The following is an 18764-nucleotide window of genomic DNA, read 5'->3' as shown; positions in this document are numbered from 1 at the left end:
CGTCTGTGGTGCCAATGGGAGCTGGAACCCCCCAGAGCTGGCAGGTCACTGCTCTGCGGTGCTGGGCTGTGCTCTGCTTTGCTGCCCTTGCTTCTCCCATGGAAATTCAGCCTTGGTGCCTGGCAGTTCTTGGAAGTTTTCTGCTCAATTTAATCCTTTCAACCGATCAATGAAATGTGTGGTATTGGGGTGAGAGGAGTGATGCGAGGGCTGTCTCTTTGGTGTCACCATCTGTTTCTGTAATTAGTCAAGGCTCCTTGGGGAATTTCATGTTTAGAAAAAAGGGCTGATGGAAGGAGATGCACTAAAACAAACTTGGCCTTTCAGGAAATGGGGACTATGCTGGGCAGAAGTTACAATAATTATTTGCTGTGTGGTTCCTATTCTGGCTGTCTCAGCATGATGTTCCTTTTGGAAACAACAGTTATTCTACTAGGCAGAGGCAATTGCTGCTGTAAAAACAGCTACAACATCAAAGTAAACTGAAGTAAGTAGTTCTGGGCAGCTGAAATGTCACGGTGCCTGGGAGTTTCATCGTGTTGCCTTCTATTCCTTAGCAGCACGCAGAAGGATCTGTCGTAAGTCTGTAGGAAATGGTGCAATATTGTACAGAAGAACCGTGTCTCCTTTTGGGAGTACATCACTACTTTTGCCTATGGACTTCTGCTTGGAAAGGGGTCTGGGTCAGTTTGGACTTTCTGATAATTTCTAGATGTTGAAGATACCAGAGGAAGCTCATTGTCCATCTCCCCTCTTTTTCCCTCTAAATGGTACCCAATAAATAAGTGTTCATGACTGTGGAGTGTCTCTTGTGTGTCAGATTATCATCTGCCTCTATCTCCAAACTAATTTCTGAGCTCAGGGAGCGGAACGTGTGTGTAACCCGGACCACCGCGGTCTGCAGAGACAGACCACGTAGGGTTCTGTGAGCATGGCACACTCCTAATGCTGGGGGCTGTGTGTGTGCGCACGCTTGTGTGCGTGCCATGGCATCGGGGTGCGGAGTGTGTGGGAGGGTGCGGGCCTGGCTCCTGATTAAACTGCGCTTGCTGGCAGGGTCTCATCTGTGTGCTCCTGGGTTACTGGTGTCTGAAGGCATTGAAATGCACTGTTGGGAATGAGTGCTTACGACAAGTGTATTAGAAAAGGTTTTCTTTCATCCCACTGCTGGGAATTCCAGACACAACCTTGCAGTTTTCTGAGTCTTTGCTCTATACCGTAATGGTAGTAGGAGCCTCTGGTTTAAATAGTGTAAAGGTCTTCTACTAACACACGTTGCTGTTCATATGTTTATGCAGAATAGTCAGAATGTGATTTGGGAAATGGATGATTTCTCAACAGCGATGTCTTGCCCAGATGCCTTAGGACACTTCGTCTCAAGCATCAAGAGTTTCAGAAAATGTAAGAGGATGTCATGAAGACCTCTATATAGTTCCTCAAAATCTATGTTCAATACATTGCTTACCAGCACTCCAGGATCTTGAAACTTGAATCTGTAACATAAGAAAACATTTCTTTCTATTGCTATTGCTCACTGGCCATGAGAGTGATCTTCACACACCGTCCTTGTTTTTAGGTACTGATCAGATGCGCTGGTGCTTTTCATTCACTTGGTGAAGGGCAATTTAATCTGCCTACTGTGGAAGCTCTGGAGCAGAACACAGCAGCAGAGCTAGAATTATGTAGGCCTTTTTTAATGTCATTAAAACCAGTTCCTTTATTGGGAGGGCTGGAGGTTGGCCAATAGACGTATCTTCTACAATAAGGAAATTCCAGGGTACTAAAATGTTTGAAGTGACTAAAGTAGTTTAAAAAACCCCACCTAAACTAAAATAAATCATTAAAAATAGAATTAGTGTTCCATATTCTGTATAATGTAATATAGAAATACTATTGCATCTCCTCGAACCTAATAAGCCTATAAGCAAAGAGCTAATGGTGCTGACGGGTTTAAGAGGGTAGGAAGGGCTTTTAAAATCAATAACTTAGGGGCAGAAGAGAAATTAGGAAGAGAGTAGGTGTATGAATCGATGAAAAGCAGGATGGCCTTAACATTACTCAACAGTTCAGCACTTTGGCTTTTTCTCAATGCTTATCTAAGCAGAGTTTATGTGATTTCTATGGGAAGACATGGAACAGCTTAATTTGCAATAACTGAAATGTGGTGTGATGTTATGCCTAATGCTGTGTAATTGCAGGTAACGCTCTCCCTGATTTGCCTTTGCGCTCCTGCCCTTTCCCTTGTACCAGGTCCACAGTCAGGCAGGGCAGAAGAGGCTAATCCAGCAAACTAATTTCCCCTGCACTTTTTTGGTAGGCAAGCTATGAGACCTGCTTGCCCTGCAGATCCCTGCATATGTGTTACCAGAAATCTACCTTTGTGCTCAGAGTCATCTTGAGAGACACCAAGCAATTTAAGATGTTGTGTGTGAAACTATATATACATCAGGGCCGTCATATATACATCAGTGTATATATACATCAGAGAAACACTCAACTCATGTCAATTACTGAAGGAAACTCTTGCAAAAGAGGCAAACAAATCTCTGTGAAGTCTACTTAGCTGTTGCTGATGATTTCTGGAAGCATTTAGACTTAGTGATGTGTGGGTGTATGAAATTGTAAATATGCTTTATTTACATTTTCTATTATTATTGTAGAGTGACTTTTAATGACCGGCTACTCTAGGTTTGAAAATATTTAGACAATTGAACCCGCTATTCTGAGTGTTTGTATCTTTCTGTGACTCTTTCTATAAAAATTGATGTTTCCTTGTGGTGGTTTCCTCTTTTTCTTCTTCTCATGTTACATTAAAAAAACCAAAACCAGTTTATCTGAAAATGTAAGCAGGACTTGCTTAAAAATTTTAAGCAGCTGTAGCTTGGCAGTAGTTTCTGAATACCGCAGCTTCCCCCATCTTTCCTGGGGTGTTTGCACCCTGTGCGCAGATCTCGCAGGCTCCAGTTCTTGCTAATGGGAGATTTTCTGGTTTTTGCAGGGTGCCAGGGTATGGCTGCGGGAGCAGGACCAGCTGCAGCCATGCACTGTTGGCTCCTGTGCCGACGGAAATGTGCTCTTCACCTCGGATTATGGCACGGTAAGTGAAGTTCTCATGAGGCTGTAGTCTATGCCAAGTTGCAAGGTAGATTTCTAGGTCTTGCATGACCTTCACATTAAAATGAAATGTATCAATTGAAATGCTGCAATTCTGTCTGAAAAGTGACCCGGGTCTGTTACAAACAAAGCCAAAGGTCTAACAAAGGTTAAAAAGAGAAGATTGTTCTCTTTCTTCTGTTCATTTGTCTGCCCACCTCACTTTGCTTGGTTTTTCTTGTGCTGTCTTTGAAGGAGTTGCGTTAACGGCCTAGCAAAATGATTATATTGGCAAAATGCTCCTAGGAAGGAGGCAGCTCCACCACCTAAGCAGCCCTTTCTGCCAGGATGTGCCTCTTGCACGCCGTGCTGCTGTAAGGGCTGTTGTGCTCGCTGCTGTCTGCTTCAGCAGCTTTTGCCATCAGCCCTTCGGGCCAGGGGCAGGTAGAAGTGAGCTCCCTGTGTCAGTCGTCAGCAGCTATGCCTGAGACAGTTCAACAAGGCAACCGAGCTCCTCTGAGAGCCGAGCTCTCTGCCAGCGCCAAGAACAAGCCTTTTTCCTGCCCCATTTCCAGCCCTTGTGCTGCTGCTTGTGGTTCCCTGCAGTGCTCGGGGAGTAACACTGGTAGGAAGGGACCTCTGGGGATCATCCAAGCCCTCGGTGACTCAGCTCGGCTTGCTAACCCTGGGAGAAGTATTCACTGCCTTCACTGAGGTTCTTGGTGAGTCACACTGGTGTCTGGGATGGGAGAAGGATGGAGAAATGGGCAGGACTGTGCTCTCCAGCAGTGAGCAGTTAGATCTGCTCAGCTGTTTGGGTGAACTGATGCTCTGCAGGCAGCTTCTTTGTTACAGAAAATTGGACAGGTTTTTTTCAACCTTTTACCTGTCAAACAAAGGAGGGTGCAGAGGGAAAGGGGATTGTGGAGAGTCAGTGGTAGGTCTGTCAGTTTTTCAGTCTTGCTTTGAAAGGGCTAGATTTCAAATCATCATTCCTTTTTAAAGAGCCTGACTTGATTCTCAGAGACAGAAACTCACCTAGCAGATGCATAGGTTTTCCATCTGGTTACTTGAGTCTCTCAAATCCTTTCTTGAAAAGTTGCCTTGTATTGGGAGTGCTGGATAGTCACTAACTCATTTTAAGATATCACAGGGGCATTCACAGGTAATACAGCAGCCTGCGGAGGGTCAACAAATGGTGAGTACTTCTGTGACTCTCCCAGACTTGCTCCTGTCTCTTCTGATATGCTGCCGTGGCCTGGGCAAATCCTCCAAACCCACCTGGCACCTCTGAAAGGACATCAGAAATTCCACCACAGAGCCAGCTGAGTGGGCACATCTACTGCCAGCCTGTGCCCATGCTAGAAAATGTGCACAGGATAATGCTGGGTAGAGTCACAGATCTAAAAAAAAAAGCTGGATTTGGTTTTTTTCCTCCATGAAAGAAGAAACTACTAGGCTGAATGAGTATGTCCTTTATGGCTTATGCAGAAAAAGCACATGGTGATCATTAAAGGGCTTGCTTTATTCGGTGCCCTCCACAATAGCTGCCCTATGTGCATCCCTCACCTGCCACCTTCATTGCTCCATGACTGCAGGAGGGACTGGCTGTCCTGCCGCAGGTGAAAAATCAGATGAAAACATCTTCACTTTAGGTTGGATGGATCAATTGATCCCTCTGATTTTAGGATCCCTAAATCTAGTGTCCTCATATTTGCTGTGGCCCAGCATCCCTGCAGTTCTGAGGTAGGAAGTCCAGTCGTGCTTCAGAGCTTTTGCTATTTGTTTTCACTTCCTTAAAAACACCTCAAGCAACAAATCCATCAGAAATGTGACTTCCTGGGAGGAAAGGACAAGCCGACACTTAGGAAACACAAGATTGGAAATCATAGTCCAGACAGACCAACCGAATACTTTATGGATAAACGCAACTTAGATGCCAGGTGGGAGCTTTGCTCACGTGCTCAAGGTTACACTAATGGATGGATTTGAGGTTGAGAAGGAATCATTTCTCCCTTGCTCAGCCTGGTGAGCGGGATTGGCAATCCTCATCTTGGCTTGTCTGCTGGCCAGGTTTTGCAGAGGGGCTTGCAGAAAGTCCTGGTCATGTTGTTCTGACCATGGGCTAAATGTGAGACAAAATCAGTTTATCACTGTGGAGAAAGTAGAAATTTTTGGCTGTGTTGTAAGGTGCCTGTGTGGTATTTGATGGCTTGTTTGTAGTTAGACTGAAAGCTGATTGTTTTTCTTCCTAAATAATAAAAATCTGCTTATTAACACCTACAACTTCCAGTTTAAGTATTAGCTTTTTGGAAGAGGAATATTCCAGAGGCAGCTCTGCTGAGAGATCAGTTCGTCTGTGTCTCACTTGCTTCAGGCAAAATCAGCCATCGTATTCAGCTCAGTAGTGCAAGCTGCTGAAGGCAGCCTGGCTTACCTTACGTGGAACAGGATGATGTGGAGGATGTTCTTCCAAACTGCTGTCCTGGCAGGTTGCTGGAGGGTTCCAGAAGCGAGCAGTGGGGTAACAAGAGCCAGCCTCTTTACTGGGATGGCTGGAGGTGGGAAAGGTCCTGGCTGGCCTGGATCAGTGCAGCACCGTGCAAGCTGTAAGGGCAGAGGTTCATCATATCTGGGTCCTGTTTGTGTCTCAAATCTTGGAGCTCCTCGAGGAAAGCCCCTGTGACACAATCTTGGGGAAAACAAACAATCCAACACCGTATGTCTGTCTCCAGGACCCTGCATGATTCCTGCAGCCTGTTGGGGATAGAGAGAATGGAAACTTGTCTCTACCCTGAAGGGCAGTGGGCAGATTAAAAGTCAACTGTCTCCCAGTGCCAGGGAAGGCTTGAAACTTCTCCCGCATACCACAAGTGCCTTCCAGAGGCACAGAGACCCCAGCTCCCAAATCTCAGTGGGGCTGGAGGTCCCAGTCTCTGCCTGAGGAAGGGTGAGCTGCTAGGGGTACAGTGATGGGCAAGGGTATTCACTGAACCTCCCTGGCCTCAGGGACAGACAGGTGACATCTTGGCCTCAGCTAGGGCGTCCGTGTGGCATCAGACCGCTCCTCCAGGGAGTATATTTCACCTACGCAGTGTTTCTGTCCAGAGGGTACCAGAGCCAATGCTCCTAATCCACCTTTGCTTCAGTCCTGTCAGAGCACCTGCTTAACTCTTTGAGGGTCTTGAACCAGATATTTTTTAGAGAAGGATGACCAAATAACCACAATCAGGTGGCTCAAGACAGGTTTAACAGGTGATGATCTAATCCCTACTAATCATTTACTTGTGTATTTAGGGCCCCTGTTGCTCTTCAGGGTCCCATTTTCTCCTATGTTGTCTACAAGAGCAAGTAAACAAGCTCTGACCCATCACAGTTATTTTTCTTGCATAGCAGCCTCTTGGCACAGGTGATGCCAACTGCCTGGTATCTTTTGGCACACTTGTCCACTCAGCTTTTTCCTCAGATGTTTTCTTAATATTTGTCTTCTGGACCAAATGGCCACAAGTGCTGACAATGCAGTGGTAAATGAGTAAGTGCCAGGCAGATGTAAGGAAAGATCATGTCATACTGTTTTGGACTTGTCCTCTTCCAAAATTTGTGCAAGTCAGCAGAGAAGGGAGTGCCAAGGTGGTTTGCTGCCTCATGGTTTGAAAGTGCTGTAGTGGTTTTGCTCCTGACAGAGCCCAGTTCATGTTGTGCATCTGCAGCTTGTACTCTCCCATGAATTTGGTTGTCTCATTCTCTCTTTCTGCTCCCTCAGTTCTCTTGTGGAAGTGCCTGTGGGTTTTTTTTGGCCATGCTTGCAGATTCTGCTGGCAGAGTCATACCTCTCTGATACCCAGGTGCAGAAGTGGTGCGGAGAAGACCAGAGAGGCTTGGAAAGAGCCTGTGAGCTGGAGCGGGCTTTGTTCTGTGCTGTTCATGAACATGAATTATCTATTTTTGAAAAAACTGGATGAGAAAATTGGGCTGTGGGGCAGTCTCCCAGTGGAAGAGACCGAGTCCTTGTCACATTAGGTGTGAGTGGGCAGACCTGGGGTGAACACATCTGGGGAAATGAGCCTGCTTTTCCTCCTCAGCTCCCTCCAGGAACAGACCTGCTGTTTCGATTGTACATGCATCGTGGGGGGGTCTCATAAAGGGGTCTTGTGCCAGGTTAGTCCTTCCCCGCACTGGCGAGGGTGCAGGCTCAGAGGTGGGAAGGGGTGCTCGCCTGCTACCTGCAACGCACTGCGGCGGTGAGCGCCCTGCAAGGGACAGGCAAGGGTGGCTTCGCTGGAGGGGGCAGGGTGACCTCATTCTGTCTTCTGCCTGCCGCTGCGTGGATGGCCTCTCCCTAGCAGTTACGGCAGCCTGAGGACTCCAGGAAAGCAGGCAGGAGAAACCAGTTAGATCAACACTATAGATCATGGTTCATTCTCTATGGAGTCTGTCAGTTTCTTGCCGGTACCTGAGAGCGCTGACAAGCAGGCATGGAAATGAGGTAGAGACCAGAGCCTCAGAAGGGAAGGAAAAGCCCAAGTTTCTTTGAAAGGGTTACTGTGGGCCAGTTTGTTTCTCCAGGCTGCCTGTATGAAGTCTCCCATCTGTCTCTCTTGGGTCTTACCATCTAGCGCAGCTTGGGATGCTAGGTGGGAGATGGTGTATGGTTGAATCCAAGAGTGGGAAGCAACTGAAATAACTTTTGTGAAATGCCAGCATCGTGCTTGAGGAGGAGGAAAGGAGGGCTGGGATGTGGCTATGGTGGAGGGGAACAGACACATAGTCTCAGCTGTGTTGAAAGGGGGTGAAGAAGATGACCTGATAGCTGAAGAGTGGGTTACTGAGGAGGAGGAAGCTCTACTAGGAAGAAGGATGCAGCAATTGAGGCAAGAAGAGTGTAACTGCATAGAGAGAGAAGTGGGTACTTCCCAGAGCAGTGATAGAAGTTAATAGCTGTCACTGTACAAACATTTTGAAAGCTGCATCATATACATACACGCCAACATGCACACAGGATGTCACTACTTTATTTGGCTTTGCTGTCCTTTGCTCTTGACATGACAACCTCTCTGAGATACTTTCTGGCTGCTCCTATGGAGAGTGCAGGGCCAAACCTGGAATGTGAATAAGCTTTGCCTCAGCCTCCCCACAGTTGGAGATATGGTCCCACCTGTGTTTTTGTGAAAGACTGTTCCTGGTCTCTTGGGAGCAGCTGCCATCATTATTCACAGTCACGAATGCAGTGTGTCATACCTGTCCAGCCTAGTGCAGCTGGAAGCTGGTCCCCTGTTCCTGCTAAGGGGATTTGGGGAAAAATCAAGTAACCTTGCATTGATCTGTCCCTGTCAGTAGTGAAGGTGAGAGATTGACTCTGTAGCAAAAGAAGGGAGTGTGCTGTGTGGTTTCTGGCCAGAGAGCTCAAATAGGTAGGAACAGAAGAATGACTATAAAAATAGGGAGCAGATCTGTGCCTTACTCATTTCCTTTTCCGATGCTTAAGTAGAAAGCTGTGGAAAGGGGCATGTTTCTGGTAGGAAATCAGACCATGTGCCTAGGTGACATGAGCTTATTTTTCCTTCTCCCCATTCTTCCAGGTATTCCAATACCCCAAGGCCTCCCTTTCCAGAGAAAAGGTCTTGCCAATGCACCAGACCAGCGTTGATGGGGTAGAAGACATGTCCATGCTGGGAGATCTGCATGAAGCTGCCATCCTGCTTAATCTGCACCAGCGCTACCAACAGGGTAACATCTATGTAAGTGCTCAAGCTGGGCTACATCCCTTCTGGCTAATGATTTTTTTGTTTAGCTTTGGGGCTGCCACTTTGCATGTGAAATACTGATTTTAGTGTTGTTTCCTGAGTGTTGTTTCATGTGGATAGAAATTGAGGTCTTTTACACCTCACCAGCTCCATCAGCCCTGTGAGATTCTACCCCTATCAGAGGGGCCTCTTTGCATCTATCAAAGAACTTCCAAAACATGAACATTCACCTCTAGGCTTCGTGGTAATTGTGCATCTCTGTATCCTCCATGAACATCCGTGTCTTACAAGCTGGCACTCACATTCCCCAGATTCCCCATTATTGCTGTTCAGAGGTTTATATGGCCAAGCAGACTGGAAAGTGGAGTGCACAGAGCTTGTTAGTGAGTATCCCTCCTGATGCAGATAGACAAAGCTACCGCTCAACAAAAGTAGGAAAGCAAACCTGTTGCATAATTCTTCTGCTTTCACATGCAGTTATGCCTTTTTTGAGTCGCTCTGCTCTCCTTGCACAGATGAATACCAAAGCATCTCCTGATTTCGCTCTCGGGCCCTCAGGAAGGAGGCAAGCATCAGGAAAGGGACTTGTGAGGGAAAACACACCTGGGACAAGGCATCCCTGGAGTGCTGGGGTGGCGGTGTGCTCTGCTGAGACTTGGAGAGGACAAGGAGCATATATTACAAAAACTGCCTTACCTTGCTTTACTCTTACCTTGCTTGTCCATGCTATGTGCACCCAGAGTTTTTCAGATCATGACAGGAAAAATGTAAATCTTGGTTGCATAGCAACTGTTACCAAGGCAACCAAACCATACGCACCTGTATTCCAGGAAATGATCAATAAAGTGACCCCATTTCTGAACCATCTCCTGCAGTGGGATGCAGAGGAGACTGCAAATTCTCTTTTTTGTTGCTATAAACCCCTTTGCCTGTTGTCTGTTAACACAGCCTTGTGACCCTGTGGGAGTACCCACATGCACACGCTCTTTTGATGGCCCTCGTCCTTGCTGCTCTTCCTGACTTGTGTTTGACACATGCTATGTGTTTGTGCAGCTCTTTGCCTATTTGGGTATATTCTTCCCATTTCCTTTTCCTCACACTTTGAAATGTGAGGCAGGATTCTTTCCCTTTTCAGTCGGTGCCTTGCACCAGAAATGCCACAGCACCAGCACTGGGATTGTCATGGCAGCTGTATCTCCTTAAGCCTTTCCTCTAGCTCTGATATGTTATTCCTTCTCCTGTTCAGCATTGGTTCTGTACCTTCTCCATCCATGTGTAAAGGTTTTTAAATATTATGTCTTTTTTTGCTTGTGCATGAATGTCAGCTGTGCATCTCAGATCTGATTTTTTTTTGCGATTTATGAAGGGGCTTGACTTCTGTAACGTGCTCAGCACTGGGAAGAACCCCTCAGTGAATGACTGTAAGCCTCTCCTTGAGTGGGACTGTATCTGAGTATATGTTTGTGCAATGTCTGACCTGGAAGGCACCAAACCATACAAGTGCTGTTTTGCATTTCTGCAGTGCAGACATTAGTATTGCCGTTACCTCACCACTAACTATTAGTTTTTGCCATAGCCCAGCTGCATATAGTTTTCAGTTAAGCAGAAATTCAGAACGTCAGCTGTGGTGCCACCTAATGACTTGCAGTGATCTGTGAATACCGTGAATGTCACAGGGCTTGTGTCCATTTAATATCATCCTCAATGGTCTCCACTGATAGAACATAGTAGGCTAAGGTTGCAGATTAAGCTGTATTGAGAGGAGTTATGCCTATCAGTCAAGGCCAAAAATATTTGGAAGGAAATCAGAGAGATCAGAAACAGGTGAGAAATGATTTTCTGGAAAACAAATTCACGTGAAGGAATGAGTAACCTGGAATACTGGTAACTAGTATTAAAAATAATAATAAATAAAAATAACTAATGAGAGGATGGAAAACTGAGAAAGTGGAGTGGACAACTGCTGTGAAAAAGGGCAGTGCAGTTCTGAGCTGTGTGCCTGGAAACATCCTACCGTGAGCTCCTAAAGGGGATCCTTTCTGGTCAGGGAGTGTAGGTAGCAGTGTATCTAGGCTGGTGTGGTACCCATAATTAATTTGCTACAGGAATACTGACAATCTCAACAGTACCTTTTGTTTTCCAAAGAAATACTATTCAAGCTTTACCAAACTGTTTAAGGAAATTATGTAAGCACAGCAACAGCCTGCAGCTTTTAGAAGTGCATCTTCCCCCTTCATTCCTGCAATTCCTGTATCCCTTAACAAAAGTAGACCCAACATAACACGAGTGATGTATAAATGAGCCAGGGGCTGTACTGCTGCATTTTGTGCTGTCCCTAGTTCTGCCATGTCTAACCACCCAAGTAGGATCTATTATCTTGAGAAGTAGATGTGCCATACGTGGCTTGTCCTGTTCTACAGAGTTCTCTGGGGATGATCACTCCTTGCTAATAGAGTGGCTGCTACGTACATGGTTGATGCACAAATGCTATTGCTATTAAAAAGTTGTGGATAGAAATTGTCTATAAGGGACTGCAGGTGATGAGGAGACTGCAACTGGGAGATAGAAAAGTTTCCTAGAAACACCTTTGAAAGAGATGGCTGTAGTGGAAGAAGTTCTGGAAAGGACTGTGGCAGCAGCTCTGTTCCTTGGGAGAGCTGAAACTAGAGTGGGAAATGCAAAGTGAAACATCCGAGAGGAAAAAATGCTGTGAAGGTCTGGGAGAAGTGTCAGGATGGACATCTCTGTCTTGTAGACTCTGGACAATGTCTGTTGCTCAACTGCTTGTACAGTGCTTTTTCCTGATCCATGTTTTCTCTCTCAATGCTTTCCTATTTCCTCCTGCCTGTCTTGCCAAAGATCATCTGCTTGCTTATTGCTTTTATCACCAATGAATTATAATTCTGCCCACGAAGGTCCATGTCAGAGGTTCCTCAGGACTTGTTCCATGCTAGCCTGTTCATACTGATAATGCAGTTAGACCTAGTTGATGTTTTGGTTTTTTTTTTCCCTTGATGATCTCTGACTGCTGCTTTAATAAGCGAGTCTTAAATATTTCGGTGGCTGTGGCATCTTATCTGTCTGGCTTCTGGCTTCAGAGCTTGGCGTTGCAGTATGGCTCCAGATTTCATTTGGCAGGGAGAAAGCATGCATCTTTCTTGTCACCAAGTGTTTTGTTTACAGCTTCTCCAATGGATGTATGCAAGTCCCTGTATATGTGTGTGGAGACTCGTAGTTCATGATTTGGAAATACTACTAGATGTTGTCCCTGGCCACAAAGCTTGGCACCTACTACAGCAATCAAAGTGTTTCCACTGTCACCCCTGCTGAGAATGGGTATTCCTGGAGTAGAGCAGTCCAAGATGTCCATGTGAAGGAGGCCACTGTGCCAGCAGCAAGATTTAAGCTGGATGTTGAACATATTACAAAGCCATTGTTAGGAGAGAGATGGCACCATTGCTCTGAACTGCAGCTCTGAGAATAACTGGATTTGAGCTGGATGGCTGAACTGAAAAAGTCATGCCCCAAAAACCAAAATTAATTTCTTTCTGACTTCACAAAAGAATACTTTTGAAATTCGATATTAGGCGTTAGGTATTTTATTTTAAACCTTACTAACTCTTTTCTTGAACTATGAGATTTTCAAAATAAATATTTTCAAAATAAAATGTTTAGAAAATGTAGAAATGTTTTGACTTGAAATCCTGAGCTTCATCTTCAGCTGTCAGTTTTGATTTGGCTTACCAAATGATTTAAGCTGCTCCAAACAGCCATTTTTCAGCAGAAGAAAAATGATATGCTTTAGTGGCTCTGTACATACGTGTGTGTGCGCGTGTGTCTCTGTGTCCCACCTCTTTGTTCAGGAGATGCTTGAACCCTGCCAAGCCCCCTCCACTTAAGACTGTGGGTAGGGGTGTTGAAGGTATCTCCTGATATTCCTTAAGTCCTGGCTCTGCTTTTCAGCTTCAAGCACAGTGCAAAGTAGCTGGGTATGAAGATGGCTTCATGTTTTTAAATTGTGTAAGCTTAATTTAGCAAACACAACAGACTAAGAACATTGTGTTGTAAAGCAGCGAAATTCAAACTGTCCCATCCATACCCAGTTGTGAAGCTCCTGCCCTGGTGTTTGACATTCTTTGCCAAATTGGGGACCTCTCTGCTGAAGCCAAACGTCTTTATTTAGGCTTTCTCCCTTCACCATGAGTTATTTCAGGGTCCGAGTTTGTTGTGTTGTGTTTTTTTTTTTTTTTTTCCAGGAGCTTTATTTCCTTGCTGTGTTTTGTTTTCTCCCCCTAGACAAACATTGGTTCCATCTTGGCATCAGTAAATCCCTACAAACCCATCCCTGGTCTGTACAATGTGGATGCCATAGACCTGTACAGACAGCACCGCCTGGGTGAGCTGCCTCCCCATATCTTCGCCACCGCTAATGAGTGCTACTGCTGCTTGTGGAAGCGTCATGACAGCCAGTGTGTTCTGATAAGGTTAGAAATGGGAGAACCGGCTACTCCCTGACTGCATTACACGCCTTGCTCCTGCTGCTCCATTTGCAACGACATCTGCCTAAACATCCACATCATCCTCCCTACCCTTTCCCTGATCCCTGCTTGCCACAGTGGAGACGCCACATGTTTATTCCTGGAGATCACTTCTCTGCCGTGGGTGGGATGGCATTAGCTCTATCTGTCCCGGATTTGTGAATGAAATGTATGATTTTTTTTTTTTTCTTAACAGTGGAGAAAGCGGAGCTGGAAAGACTGAGAGCACCAAGTTGCTGCTGAAATTTCTGTCAGCCATGAGCCAGACCTCCCTCGGGGCCCCTGTGTCTGAGAAGAGCACTCGTGTGGAAGAAGCCATCCTGGAGAGCAGGTATGGTCACCCTCAAGGGCACACAGGGCCCCGTCCCTGTGGATGCCAGTGTGCTGGGGCTGCCTGCCCTCAGTGGGAGCTCTGCCTTCGGGGCAGCCAGGCCGTGAATGGAGCCAAGCCCGGGCACTGTGGATCATGCAGCTGAACGGAGTCACGTCAGGGAAACGTGGAGGTTGCGGTCTTGCCAGGTTGCCTCACGCTGGCTGCTCTCCCAGCTGCTCGTGGATGAACTAGGCTTCTTTCCAATGGCAGTGTGGGGTGCAAGTGGCAGCCAGAGAATTAGTGGTCTAGCCAAGGCTGGGATTTCTCCTTCCTTCAGTATCTCATCCCCCATGTCCGTCTGGCTGCATCCTTGAGCTCACCAACACGTCACTGCGCTGTCCCTCTTTTCAGCTCTACGTCTCTTGTGGCAGTGGCTGGAGGGGATGTGGGTGACATCCGTCTCTGGCTGTCCCAGGTCATCCCCATCTCCCACAGCTCTCAGTTGTGGCTGTGCTCACGACGAATCTCCATCACGCTCTGACTTCCAGTCTCCTCCTTTAGCTCCCTCTCTCCCCCAGCCTCTGTTTCTTTCAGGCCACTGGTATGTCTTGCCCTCAGAGGTCCTGTGGGCTACCTTGCAGCTCTCTTGCTGTGCAGGCAGGTGATTTCATGGAGAAACGTCTATGGGAGCTCTAAGGGGCATGAGTGAGGAGGTTTGCTGGGGGCTGCAGCAGGACCTGTGTGGGAGGAGGCCCTGGGCTGGTCGCAGCTGGAGCTGGCACCAGGGAATAATCACCGCCTGCCAAAACCTTGCCAAGGTGTCAGGCAGGCAGGGAAGCGCATGGCTCCTGGATCAGATGTGTTTGGGACAGAAACTGACAGCCATGAGGGGATGGAGGCATGCTCTGTGGGGGATCTTCATGCGAAAGGAGGTCCTGACACCTCTGAGAGACCGTGACCCATGCCAGGGCAGGGACATCCCTGAGAGACCGTGACCCATGCCATTTAATAAGTTAAATTAAACAAAAATTTCCCCACACAAGACTGTCTTGCCGGGGAGTGGATGACATTGCTGGGGATCTTGCAGTTCAGTAGTGTCAAGGTAGTTCAGGTCCCAGTTTGAGCCTGTGATAGTTGCAGAAACCTCCAGAGGAGTAAATCAGATGTCTGCAACAGGATCTAGTTGTGTAATAAGCTGGAATCCTTTGAACCATCTGTGTAAAAGTGACTCTCATGCGAGTGGTGTATTTCAGGGCCCAGAGAGTAGACAGAAGGAATGTTTCCTGGAAGACAGTGACGCAAAAAAGTTTTTAGTAACTGTGGTGAAAATAGCCTAAGCAGACATGTAGTGTCTAATGTGGCAGCTGCAAGAGCATTGCAGTTTTCAGGATCCTTATAAGCAGAGCATCATTGAGCAGAAGAGTTGCTGCCTTTGGACCTGGTGCTCGAGAGACCATTGTTGGATGATATGTCCTTTGCAGGCGTGCAGATTTTACCACCGACATTGGCAAATTGGAAAAAGCTCTTAAGTGCAATAGAGTCGTGACTCAAGATCTGCAAAATCTGCTTTAAGGCACGCGACTGAGAAGGCTCAAGCCTGCTTAGCAGTTAAGTGGTAACTTGACTGTGATCTAGAAAGCTTACGATGGTAGGTAGGTGATTCCTGAGCCTGCAAGATCGCACAGCTGTGAGGTGGAGTAAGAGCTTGCAACCCATTTTGTGTACATCTCTAGTGCTATGTGAGCTATTGCAATGCGAATGCAAGAGAATTTGATTTGTCACCTTTTTCCCTGAAGAAGAGAAGCTGAAGACGTGGCCCAGAGCCAGAAGCTGTTGCCACTCCTAACAAGCCTACCACATTGTTTGCAGTTCAACTTCACTTGCTCTGCCAGTGGCCCTCCTTGGGTTAGCTAATGGTGGATTTTCATCCTTGCACCCCAGCACATACCCAGGAAGAACGCTGGATTCTTTCTCCATTTCAGACAGCATTATAAACAAAGCGTTATGTCAGCTTTCTATTATTTGCTTATGTGTTGTAACATTCACGCTTGGTATATTTCTGAGAAATCAGGCTCTGAAAACTCCCTTGGCACTGTTGATTTGGTCTGTTTTCCTTCTTGAAAATACGCATCAGACCATTAAAAATTCTGCTGACTTTCCTCTCAGCTTTTTTTCTTGCTTGCTTCACTCTGAAGCTCCCTTCTTCACCTTGGGTGCCACTGATGACAGCATAGCCATCTTTCCTGTTACTCATCCCTCTAATGTTCGAATCTTCTTTTTTGTCTTCAGTTATGCATCTGAATCCTGGAGCTGCATATGTTGCAATGTTTCTAAAATCCAGGCTTTGCTTTCTGCTGCCCTGCTGAAACTGGTTCCCGTCGTTTTGCATCCTGCAACACACCCTGCCCACATCCAACCGAGCAGCCAGCATCACCTCCTTGATGTGCCGCTCTGCCTCGCACAGTCCACTGCTGCATCAAGTGCCACGTTGTGATGTTGTGGGTGGCGTGGGCAGTTTGCTTGGCCCAGGCACCTGCCCTTGATCCTGGCTGTATCAGCTCAGCCACCCCTCTGCCTTGCAGCTGCCGCCAGCCTCAGACACCCACATGCCTCTTTCCTCCCCCATCCCTGAAAGACATCTGCACTCATGTGCGTAAGCCCATTACCAAACTAAACTATAAAGATACTCCCTTGTGGTTTGTTTATAATTTAACATGATTTAGAGCCATGAAGATTGGCTGGCTGGTTACTGCACTCTCACTGCAACTGTGGTGGTCATATAACAGAACCCTGTCCTCCCTTTTTCTGGTTCTCCCCATTAATTTTGTTGATTCGTGGGGTTGGTGTGCTCACTGGGATATTCCTGTGCAATGTCCTTATTTACATGCTTGTTTCAGAGGTGTCGGTCTCAGAGTTCAAATTCTCCAGGGCGAGGAACTTGCACAGATTTCTATGACTGGGATTTCTATGGTTGTAATGTATTACAACAGAGCAATTTCATTTCTATGCTGCTATTTCCTTAAAGTGATATTTTCAAGAGATAAATTAGGAAAATACTGCCTTAAGTTTCCTGAAGGTTGTTGGGCCTTTCCCCCAACCACAGCTCTCACTTAGCTAAGGTTTGCAAAGCCTGAAGCTTTCAGCAAACTCCAGCAGTATCTATAGTTGTGATTATTTGTCATGTTATAATTATTAACTTGTGAATAATCCTGTATCTGCCCCTGTCTCCAGTGGAACCTCACAGTAGATCAATGGAGGTGTTTAAAAAAACCCTGGTATTTCTCAGTGTAATAATGGCAATAATTTTTGTTAAAAACTATGTATGTTTTAAAATTAAACATGACCACACACGTGCTGTTCTTGTAGCATCTCCGTGACTCCTTGCTTGTCAGGCCTTCAGATTATTTTAGATTTGGCTAAATTGCAAAAAATAAATATTTTAATCCTGAATTCAGCATGTCAGTTAGCATGGTTTAGGGTTTTCCCTTGTACTGTTCCGTGGAACAAGAACCAAGCTGTATTTTAACTCACTGTTTTCCATGTTGTATGAACCTCCTGAAGACAGGATGGTGAGCAGGAGACAAAATTCTTCAATTCGTCACCTGTCTGAAGTTTGGTGATAGATTTTTTTTTTTTTTTTTTTTCTGTTTCAACATTTATTTTTTTTTCCCTGAAGTAGATAATGTGGCTCTATTGGAATGAAGTTTTCAAATCCATAGTGTATGTTTAGTCCCTCTGCTTGGAACCCATGTGGCTTGTATCAGCCTAAGCAAGATTTAAGTAACAAGGGCTTGTGTGTTCTGGTATCAAGTTTCAGTACCAAACAAGTCAGTTTAGTACTATGTTTGTTTGTTAGTGTGAAAATGTTTGCCTGTAATTTTATGAGATGGCTTATACTGTCTTCTTGTTCAAAGGTAGAAGCAGAAACAAAGAAGTATGTGGTTTAAAGCTACAGAGTGTTTGCCCTATGTCTGATGCTTCTGAAAAAATACAAGCCCATTTCATGGGATGCTGCTGTGTTAAGCACACAGTCTGGCTGGGTCTTGCCACCTTTCATTTCCTGAAGCCACACTGGTGGGGAATGCCCTCGACAGCGTGAACACCAGCTGCCCACACTGATTGGGGACTGATTTAATTAACTCCAATCCCAAAGGTTTAAAATTTATCTAGCAGCGTGTTAGATTGCTCTTGCCATCCTTCCTTGCCCTTGAGCTTTTCCTGCTTGTCCAGTCTGGTGCTGTAATAAATTAATCTCATGTGGCAGTGCACGCTGTGCAAATGGCGAAAGGCTGGGCACACGCTTTGTTTTAGTGGTATCCCATCACCAATCATATCTTCATTGCCTTACTTCTGCAGTCCCATTCTGGAGGCCTTTGGAAATGCCAAGACAGTTTATAACAACAACTCCAGCCGCTTTGGCAAGTTCATCCAGCTGCACTTCTCTCAACATGGACACATCCAGGGAGGCCGAGTCACTGATTGTATCCTTTTCTTCAGGGGACCAGAAATGGAGTGAGTGAGTGAAGATGAGGAGGAGCTCAGAGCGGGTCAGGAAATCCCTCATCACAGTTTCTCAAAGCCAGTTTATAACTGTGGGCGAATTTGCAACTTAAAAGAGGGAAGAAGTGTTTGTTTTGTGGCTCTGCAGCACCTAACTCCAGAAACCTGTTGTCTGGAAACATTAGGTAGGGTCATAGTTTGACTTTTCACTTTGGCAATCACAGGACTTGATACTTAAATCCCTGGAATTTGCTACCTAGGAAAATCCCTCATGTTGATTGCATTGTGTTTTTCCCAGAAGATTTTTCCCTTATGATAGCTCTGCCAATGAATTCATGATTTAGAAAAGTGAGACCAAGATAAGAATCAATATATTCTGCACAATATTTGGATGCAGAGGAGAGCAGGAATTTAGAGGGCCAGTTATGACTCCTTGTTTTGGGCTGCCCATCACCCGTGGACCTTGGAACCCGAATCATAGAATATCTCAAGTTGGAAGGGACCCATAAGGATCATCAAGTCCAACTCCCTGCTCCTCGCAGAACTACCTAAAACTAAATCATATGACTAAGAGCG

At 46.0% G+C, this 18764-nt stretch overlaps 1 protein-coding gene across 1 annotated transcript in view; it reads left to right on the top strand.

Moving 5' to 3' along the window:
• Positions 1-2998: 2998 nt before the first annotated feature.
• The window catches only part of LOC104159716 (unconventional myosin-X-like), a gene marked incomplete at both ends in the record, with an annotated part of 37652 nt that continues 21886 nt past the window's right edge, over positions 2999-18764 (top strand). Inside the window, 5 exons of the mRNA XM_009697701.1 lie at positions 2999-3097; positions 8673-8831; positions 13134-13321; positions 13572-13706; positions 18045-18169. Coding sequence (XP_009696003.1) covers positions 2999-3097; positions 8673-8831; positions 13134-13321; positions 13572-13706; positions 18045-18169 — 706 coding nt within the window. The remainder of the gene's footprint in view (positions 3098-8672; positions 8832-13133; positions 13322-13571; positions 13707-18044; positions 18170-18764) is intronic.

Source organism: Cariama cristata, unplaced genomic scaffold (genome assembly GCF_000690535.1).
Source record: "Cariama cristata isolate BGI_N322 unplaced genomic scaffold, ASM69053v1 scaffold4493, whole genome shotgun sequence".
In the NCBI taxonomy this organism is placed as follows: domain Eukaryota; kingdom Metazoa; phylum Chordata; class Aves; order Cariamiformes; family Cariamidae; genus Cariama; species Cariama cristata.
This window is presented reverse-complemented; position numbering and strand designations above follow the sequence as displayed.